The sequence below is a fragment of the Salmo salar genome, chromosome 18, assembly GCF_965601325.2.
Source record: "Salmo salar chromosome 18, fSalSal1, whole genome shotgun sequence".
Classification (NCBI taxonomy): Eukaryota; Metazoa; Chordata; class Actinopteri; order Salmoniformes; family Salmonidae; genus Salmo; species Salmo salar.
In genome coordinates this window covers 71765944-71775927 of record NC_138308.1, presented here as the reverse complement: position 1 = coordinate 71775927, position 9984 = coordinate 71765944, and the positions used below count along the sequence as shown (strand labels likewise).

At 41.5% G+C, this 9984-nt stretch overlaps 1 protein-coding gene across 1 annotated transcript; it reads right to left on the bottom strand.

The window, feature by feature from the left end:
• Nucleotides 1-576: 576 nt before the first annotated feature.
• LOC106577559 (PHD finger protein 23B) lies at nt 577-8171 on the bottom strand. Its single transcript, XM_014155703.3, has 5 exons — nt 7596-8171; nt 6480-6511; nt 6254-6346; nt 3141-3789; nt 577-2611 (listed from the first exon to the last, which is right to left on the bottom strand). The coding sequence occupies exons 1-5, from the start codon at nt 7621-7623 to the stop codon at nt 2418-2420; spliced, it is 996 nt and encodes a 331-aa protein (XP_014011178.1). The 5' UTR covers nt 7624-8171; the 3' UTR covers nt 577-2417.
• Nucleotides 8172-9984: the final 1813 nt, after the last annotated feature.

Genomic DNA, 9984 nt, shown 5'->3' with positions numbered 1-9984 from the left:
AGACCAGGAGTTGCCACTGATGTGTAACAATATTGTAGTGCTGTGAAATGTACATCACTTTAGCCACCAAACAAGTCCAGTCTGAATGATTTAACATCTTTCTCTATGATTTGTCTGTCACTCCAGGAGGAAGGCAACAATTCCTCTGGATTCTATTGGAAGCACCCTTTCATCCAACCAGCAGAGCAGAAAGGTGAGAATACAGAACAGGGAGGACTGACCATCCTTTACTGGTGAACTGGCTTATTTGTATCCGTTTGTGTTGCAGGATGAACCAGAAGACTACTGGGAATATTTTACTGAATTATCTCCACTCATCCAATGCTAACTTTACAGTTGAAATCAGAATTCATTGTGAATGTTAGTTGTTTTGTAAAGATGAATTCCCACGAATATGTTTGAAAGCATGTGTTAATATTTAAGATGCTGTATTAACCTGCTTAGATGTTAGGGACTGATCACCCTCTAGTGGTTGTGTATGTACAATGACAAACATCCTGTGTGCCTAACTTCAATAAAATGCATTCCTTATATTTAAGTCACATATATTGGGGAAAAACAAGAAAACACAGGTGATCCCCAAAAAAGAAGGTTTTATTTTTCAAGCTACAGTTAAAGAAAAACAATACCAGATGCCGAAAATATAACATTTGCTTGGCTTTTTTTCCTCTCTTTTCACTTTCACATATGTACAGTTATCGAAGAACAGGGTATATACAGAGAATCGAAGGGAAGGGTGGTGGAGAGAGTGCATTTGCTTTTTGGGGACTAAACATGACTCTCCCACCAACAAAAAAAGCAAGGTAAAACCAACCAACATAAAAAGGACCTGCCACGACTCTGGTGATGTCAACTACTTTTCTGTACAATACAAACAGCCTACTTTGTTTCACGAATGAGAATTATGAGGGCGAGGGATTTGTATGTTCTCTGATTCGGAAGCAAATCTCAACTAGCGTTTTCTGAAAACTTTTAAACAAAAGAAAATGATAACATGAAATACAAAATATATATTTGACAACCATTCATGCAAAAAGATATTCAAGCCACTTCTACAAGGTCCAACTTTTTCCATCACGACAGTTTACAACAATCATATCACTCTCCCAAACCAGAAGTCTCTCTAATGAAAAACAAAACACACAAATGTGAATAAACACAACTAAAAAAAAAGCACAGAACAAGCATTGGAGGAATTTGAAGTCTGTCACCAAGTCAAACCGCAACCAAAGGGTAGTCATGGTATTCCATTGTCATGCGGAGGGAACTCAAAGTAATCAAGTTGTGATGTAGCAGATGTTGACCCAATCCTCAAAGTTTATACTGCACCAGTTGACAAAAACATGTATTATAAAAAAAAACAAAAAAAAACAAAGGGTGAATAAAGCAAAAAATATTTACTGGTTATGGGCTGGATCGAAAAATTTACAGCACAGCCCTTAACTAATAAGTTAGTCTATTAACAATTGCCAAAAGCAATTACCTTTCAAATGAAATAACCACAAAAAAAGGAGTGTTTGGTTTGGGCTTGACTTTTAGTGCACTGCTGTAGCACAAGTTTGTGCATATTTCTATGGAATAGATTGAACATTTCAAATTTGATATGGTATTGGTTTGAATCAGAAAACCTCTGATGAGAGAAATCTTATAGGGGCTTAACACTGTGGTAAGCGGTACTGAGTGTAATAGACAGAAACTAATAAACAAATGCCAAATTGAAAGCTTACATGAGAAAAAGTAGCAAAAAAAAAAATCAACACGAGAGACGCCCTTTCTAGACCTAAAAAGAAAAACTTATGGACAAAAATAAACATGTTTGTTTTCTTTCCAGATAATCAAAAGGGTTGTGCCTCTGCCATGGTGTGGCAGTCGCATTGAACACTGGTTACAGAGGGTCTGACAAAAGTGGATGTACAATTATAAAATACTAGCTTTTTTCTTTGAACGTTGACAGACAGAAAAACAGCCCATAAAATGTCCTAAATAAATAATTATCTATACCTTGTCATGCACCTTATGCTATGACCTTAATATGAAAGCCAGAAAATGGATTTCTGTATGGTTGCCTTAGCATTTCAATGAAAAGAAGAAGTTAGCCAGTCTCAATTTAGTAAGACCACTGAGCAAAAGGGTGTCTATTTGTATGTTACAGATAATAAAGAGATCTCCTTCCAATGTATTCCTGTTTTAGTACAGTTTTCAGAGGCAGAACGTGACAAAGAACCTACATGAATAAGTGAGGATGGTGATTGTCAAAAAAACACCTAGAAAATACTAACAATACAGTTGCCGTCCAGATGAGGGTTTACAATCAGCTGTTGGCATTGCAGAAAAGAACTTGGGTTGTAATAGTACACAGAAAAGGGTAGATTGAAAAGGGATATAAGAGGGATATAGTCCCTCTCACCCCTCTATCTTTAGGGGTCTTTCTTTGGCCCCGACCGCCGCGTGTCCCTGCACTTGTGGCAGTAAAAGATGTCAGGGACATTGGACTTTTTGATCTTGGCGCATGACAGATGGACCCACACTCCGCACTGGTTGCACTCGATCATCGGCCGCCCCGCAAATGGCTTGCCGCAGTAACAGGTGATCAAGTCCCAAGAGTCATCACCTGGGCGGGGAAGGAGGGAGAAGAGAGGTAAGATGGGGCATCTCATAGTGGGACAAGCAGGGATGGGTTCAGTGGGCACCTTACAGGGGCAAAGGTTTTCAAAAAGAAAAAGCTCTTCAACTGTTTGTTTACAGAGGTTTCAATTTATGGCCCCCTAATTACTTGGTGTTTACTAAGGAACTACATAGAAACAGCAGAATTACATAATTATTACCCATTAATTATTTGTCAGTGACTCAATACAAATGCAATGAAGTACCTATTTTTACCAAGTAGATTCAAATTAAATACCACATTTTCCCTTATTTATGCCCAAGAAAAGCAAACCTGGTAGGAGCCTCTGGTTTAGACCTCAGGGAACAGGTCAGTGCACTAATATCGAGCCAAGCAGCAAAGCATATTGCCAGGAAACAGTAGCCATACACTAAAGTGATGAGGCTTTTTTTGTGGAAATGACAGGGCACACACATTTACAGCAAAAATATTTGTGCTTTCTTGTCCATAGCGTGGTCAGTATGAAATCGCTTACCTGACTCCACCATGATGTCCTCGTCGGCTATCCATGTCTCACCTTCGCTCGAACTTATCTCTGCGTCCCGGTTGGACTCCTCCGCCTGCATCTTGGCCAGCCCCTGCATCCCTGCCTGCATCTTGGCCAGCCCCTGCATTCCTGGGGAGGAGACACTGTGCCCTGTCAGGTGCTCTTGGACCGAGCGCTCCCCGGGGGGGGCGTGGCTGGTCTCAGAGTCTGTTTCGCTTTGGGTGGCCGAGCTCTTAAGCTTCTTGAGGGCTTTGGGCTGCTTGGGATTTTTGCTGCGCTTGATGCGGGCCCTCTTCTCACCGCCACTGCTCCCGCTGTCGGCCGCACCACCAATGGCGGAACCCATTGACAACTTTTTGAGCTTTTTGTCCTTCTTGCGCTCTGCCTTGCTGGCAGTCTGGCTATCGTACAAAGAGTCTTTCAGCCGCATCTTGTCCAACAGGGAGCTGTCCGAGTGCATGTGGCGCATGCTCTTGCCCTTGTTGGCACGAGCCTTGTGGACAAACGTGTGGATGGTGTGCAGGTCATTGCCTCCGTCTCCCCAGCTGGCCCCCCCAGAGCTGCCGCCACTTCCACTTTCCCCCGATGCCCCTGAGCTGTGTGGGGAGCTGGAGGACGCTGGCGACCACGGACCTTCCTACACAGCCACAGATGTAGAGAAAGACCAATGAGGAAAGAAAACAGTATAGGACAAACAATACTTGACACATAGGGTTATAAATGTTACTTAACCCCCTAGAGTTGATTGACACACCAGTGCATCAATTTGTGTTAGATAAAATAATCCATCAAAATCAGTCAGTATAAGCATTGGATGAGTCTCAATCCACCTCTTCAGCCAGTGTTGCACTTCCGCATCTGCGGTTAAAGGTAGCAGAGTGGTGTTTGTCAGACCATGAGACATGCACCAAAAAAATAAATAAAAAATATATATATAAATAAATAAATAACACATATTTTAATAAATATATATTTTTTTTAAATCGGTCTGCTCGTGTAAACGACTGTAGTGTTCAAACTATTACGACAACTTTGGAAAAGGGAGACTCATGAACACGAAGGTGTTCTTTGTTTTGCTCTACAACCCCCACAAGCATCAGGAGACTGGTCTGAAGTCTACCATCGATGTGCCAACTTCTGTTGGTAGCGTCCGAACCGTTTGGGCTACAAACTAAATGGGACCCCACTGTAGAAAGGGGAGATTCTCCATTTTGCTCTACAAATGCCAAGACTTATTTTTCTCAATTTTTTTTAAATATCTCCTAGATTTAGGACAGACACGTCAAAACCTTGTTTCCTTTTTGCCATTTAAGAATGTGTTTTTCAACGAGTTTCTATGGGCTGGACCTCCCGAGTGGCACAGTGGTCTAAAAAATAATTTCTAATGGTATTGTACTTAAATCAAGTAAAAACTGCTGAATGAGTACAAAAATGTGATGTTTATTTTGATGATATGCCGTAAAATCACCAAAACAGGTTTTCCCTTGCTACTCTATAGTTTCCATTGGCACTTAATGGGCTGGACAATAGAAAGAGTCAAAATTCACCCAAGGCTGAAAAATGGCAAAAGAACGTTGCCTAAGCTGGAACGTTCGCAGAAGCTATTTTGACTGGAGTGACGCTTAGAATTCAATTTCGCCTAAATGGCACCAACAAATGTATCCCTTTTTATTTTACCACTACAATCTGTTCTTAGGACGAAACTGAAAAACAACTTGTGTAGAGCGTAAACATCCGCACCTTGATGGTGCCAAGTGTGCTTATGTCTGCATAACGAGAAGTAGGGGGGGGGGGGAATCTACTTTTTCTGGTCTAGAGCTCGATGATAGCAGAGTAAGCTGCCCAACCTTAAGTAATTACAAAGAGATTGATCCTGATTAAAATGGTATCCAATTCGAAAAAAAATCAAAATATACAGATTGCGAGATATTTGACAAAATAGACAGACATACCCGTATTTCCCTATAGTAAACAATGGGAGGACCCTCAGAGTTCCATGGGCAGTTTTTTGTTTACATTTTAACTACAAACAACGTGGGCAGGTCTCATTGTCAACAACAGCGAAACGGGCATTGTGACGTAAAATAAACTGGTAATAGAACGTTCGGAAGGCGAGTTGGTCCTCAATAGAACTAATAGGAGCTGGCGGGTGAAAAAGGCAATAAAATAAGGCCTGTTTTTCGCGATTACTTCAAAACTACGGCAAGCAGCTGGGACATATGGTAATATTATGAAACTGGGCTCGACGGCGGATGCAGTAAACTAGTTATCAGAAGAAAAAAAACATTGTTTAAGATGGCATGTGTCCAGCCTACACATAGAAGTCAACCCGGGTTGGGCTTGCCTAGGTGGGCTAGCTCGACTTGAGTTTTCACTTCCTCCAGACATTAGAAATGTCATATTGCTAGCTGTCTTCGCTAATGTTGCTAGCTAGCAAGATGTTGAATAGTTGAATTCGCCCTCACCATGCTGTAACTTACGTTACCACGCCAGTGCCAGACCGACTCAGACATGTATTTAGCTTTCTAACGTTAGCTAGCTAGCTAAACGGTTAGCGACGTCGCTAGCTACAGTCCTACTTTGTTTGCCATGACATTGGCTATTAGCTAGCTAACCAAGGAAACCAGACGACGGGTTTGATAGCTTGCTTTCAATACGACCTGGCCAGCTAAATTTCCTGCTAGCTCACGTTAGCTTGCTAGCTAGCGTGTTTCAACTCTGTGATTTGCTAGCCAGCGTTATGTAGCTAGCAGCTAGTATCCGAAGGCTGACTTGTCACAGGTGTATTGTGTAGTGCAAAAATGAATGAAGGATCCAGCTATGGTGGTAATTCGTGTCATGTATGACTATCGCAGTACCGCTTGTCCATGTGCTAGCAAACAGCTCAGACGAGCTAGCTAAACGTGGTGTAATCATCCACTAGTGATCAGCTGGTGGTTGCATAGTAATGGAGTCACCAGCCCCAATTATAATCGAACTGGCACCAGTTGTAAAACTGGGCTGTGCTGGCCCGGGTTTCTCTCGAGCCATCTTCAATTTGGCTCTAATTTTAAGTGCCAGTTGAAACGGGGTTTATGTTCTGATGTGCCTAGTTAACCTACCTCTTTTGGATTGGGGATATAGCCTGCATATGCCAAGACAAAGTTGCAGAACTTGTTAAAGTCTTCGACGGTCCTCTTTCTCCTCTCTGGAGGCTAAAGAGATGAAACAAAACATGAATGAGCTCCACACATACATGAATCAAGCTAATAACTCGTACATGCATCACCAAATAAAGTGGTCATGTTAAGGGTGAGGTGAAATTGATCACACCGGAAGTCTACTTACCAGAGTCTCCGTTTTGCACTTCAATAACGAATCTGTATAAGAAAAAAACAATTATTATACTAGCTATAATCTGTTAACATTTTATACACAGTCATTTGGATTAAAAAAGTATACATTACTTCAAAGTACAATTCAATTTTCAGGTTATAATAACCTCATTCTCTCCACTGTGTCTATTTGTGTTCGGCCTAGAGATGTATCGAGAGAATATAGGAAAAACGAGTTAGCTTGTTAATGCAATGAAAAACTGAACCAGACAAGGGTACTGCCTGTTTAGTTTGCTAACTAACAATGATGTTACCTAGTTGTCTTAAACGAGTGACTACCTCCGCTGCTCGCCAGTAACGATGTTAGCCAGTTAGCTAACGTTACCGCCAACAATGGTGTCTTTATATTTTTACAACGGGTCAATAACTTAAATAGAGATGCAAAGACAAATTAAAGACTGTTACATGGTGCTTGGGGGTGAAAATGTTGAGTCGTAACTAGCTGGCTACAGTAGGTTGGATAACGTTAGCGAACAAACTTGAACCATGCCATCCATGCATGCATTGTGAGCCAGCTTTAGCAGCTGGCATGAGGAGCCGGCTCAACCCCGAATTTTTAACTTGGCTAGCAACCTAGTAGCATCTAGATAACTAACTAGCTTACTAGTTACTGTAGCAAGCTAACAAACAAACACTGATAGTTAGCTGTTGAAGACATGTTAGTTGACTGGTAAAGCAAAAGTCTTTATGCCCCATTTTGTTAGAACGTTATGCTTGCTAGCTAGTTACCGTTAGCTTGTCAGCGGTTATTTTACATTAGCCACATCAATGCCATGGTTAAGCAAACGTTAACTAGCTACGCTATCTATCGTTACTGCATAAAAACGCACAGTTTATCATCAAACTCTGCAAGCTAATTTACGTTGACTGTTTGATACAGATTAAGTCAATCTAGATGACAGTTAATGTTAGTTAACTATAGCGACGTATTAGCTAACGTTAACCAACTATCATTGCGATTGAACAACCAACAGTTGCTTTACTAGGAGGCTTGAACAAAACCAACAATGTCCGCTAGCTAGAAAACAATTCTAGATCAATTTACTATGTGAACTGACACTTAACGTACCTTGGTGTTCAGACATTATTTCAAGCATTGTCGCCTCAGCAACAAGGCCCGTTGTGGTGGTAGCTACCAGGTAGCTAGCAGCTGGGGTGTTTTTCTCCCGGCTTGACTGCTGACTGTGTGAGTGTGGGACACCCTGCCGAGAACGGAGGACTCAACTCTTCGACAAGCGACTTTCCTTGAGTTTTTGGATTGTGGTCCCCAGTTCTAGATTGTTTAACCGGCTAGGTACGGACTAGCCAATAACAATTGCAGAAATAATTCCTTATCTGCCCGTTACCTAGCTAACAAGAAGCAAGGTTAGCTAGCTAACGTTACTAGCTAATTTCTTCGTCACAGCAGTTATATTGCATAAATATTCCTGGAAATCAACTAGTTTTTTTAAACTATCGCGCTAAGTCACCGGAGAAAAACTGCAGCAGGTGAATCCATTGTAAAGGACAAAAGCATTCAGGTAACACATTTCTTAGATGAAGTTTACGTTTTTCCATAACACGAGCAAAATCGACGAGAGTGACTAGAATATGTATCGTCCCTTGCGCGCCTCACTCCAGCCAGGCATCTTCTTCTCTGGCATAATGGCGTTTGCAACAATTGGATGTGCATTACGCCACCTACTGTGCAGGTGGATAACAAAGACTCCAAAAAGGAGAAAAACATTTGGTAAAAATATTCATACAAACCACCCCAAAAAAGTTTAACTAAACTAAATCAACATGCTTTTCAGTTAAAATCCAAAATTCGATTCAGGGTCAGAAGGATCCTGTGAGGATGGGACATTTTCTGGCAACAGTAGTCCTTGCAGTGCATCTGCCGTGAAGTCTTGGAGCCCCAAAAACATTTTGGCTGCAGATACAATGATGTGAAGTACAAATAATAACTCTGGCTATAAATGCTACAAAATTCACCTTCACAATGAGTGTATCCAGATCTCTTGATTGACATAAAAACATTTGCAACTGGTTGTGGTGCATCCACCATCATATCTTCTTCAGCACTATGGCCTCTTGCCCCTTCGACTCTCTTCACCGCCACCACATAGGAGATCTGCTGTACAACGCAGATCCTTGACACTGTAATGGGAATTTTAATGTTTGTGCTTTTCTTATAACAAATTTCTGTGTTCTATTCATGTGCTGTTCTATAAACCAGTTTCTGTGTTCATGCAAGTGGCTGACTGTACAAATCAACTATCAGTAGCTACAATTTGGCTATACACACAGACATTGTTTTGAGAATGAACGAACGATATATTGGTTTTAAGGTCTCAGCTTAGAGAAGAGAAGCCTCGTGAGATGTTGGTCTGTCACATGTTATGAAACAGTATTGGTCGGTCACATGAATAGAACAAAATGGTAATGATTAATAAATTATGCTAAATCATGCAAATATAACTTGTCTGTGTATTGCCATATATAAGACAACTGCTGGGTCTGCCCAAGCAGAGCTCCCGATTGACATTTGTATTGTGGTGCATTGAGTTGGTTGGAATCTCTCCAGCATGCTGACAATAAACAATGAATCGTTTAAGATTGACTTCGAGTGTCCTTGTGTAAGAATGTTTCCACTACAACACCTTGACCTCTTTCACCCTAACAGGTCACTCAAGGAAGTCCATAGTACGATCCCCACCACAGTTGCAACATTTTCCCTTCATAGATTCTTCAATAGCATACTTCTCCCGTCTACAAACATTTGACACGTGGCCACTGAGTGGTTTTGGCACAATTGCTCTCTCCGCATATCTCACATATCCAAGCTTCACATGTGAAGAGTCTCCTCAAACAACAATAATATCGATAGGCTTTTCTCCTTTTACAATACGGGTCAGGCGATGTGCACTGACCGCTCCTAGGATTTTCTGAATAAGGTAAGCCCACTCGTCATCTATATCTAATGAGACTCCAGATATAACTCCTTTAGCAGGTGCCCTGCTCTGAAGATCAATGAAGGTCAGTTCCGACATAGGGAATTTAGCCAGATCCAGTGCACGCTTCTTCTGTTCTTCATTTACACAATTAACCAATTGGGCTGCCGCAGTGGTTTAAGGCAATGCATCTCAGTGCAAGAGGCGTCACTGGTTCAAAATCCAGGCTGTATCACATCCGGGCGAGCTTGGGAGTCCCATAGGATGGCGCACAATTGGCCCAGCATCGTCCGGGTTTGGCCGGGGTAGGCCGTCATTGTAAATAAGAATTTGTTCTTAACTGACTTGCCTAGTTAAATAAAGGTTAAATAAAAATAAATAAAAAACAAGGCCGCTTCTAGCCACCTTGATTGAATCCACCTTTCCCATTGCTCTCTTCACAGTCCTCAATAGTAAAAAGGACCTCCCAAATTAACCTCCTTGTCCAAAAAATGTTGGGTTACGGATGTAACCTTGGTTCTCTGA

Coding starts and splice junctions, on each gene's coding strand:
- LOC106577559 (XM_014155703.3), bottom strand. CDS start 7,623: ATGCTTGAAATAATGTCTGAACACCAAG. Junction 6,347..6,479: donor AGTGCAAAACGGAGACTCTG/GTAAGTAGACTT, acceptor TCATCTCTTTAG/CCTCCAGAGAGGAGAAAGAG. Junction 3,790..6,253: donor ATATCCCCAATCCAAAAGAG/GTAGGTTAACTA, acceptor GTGGCTGTGTAG/GAAGGTCCGTGGTCGCCAGC.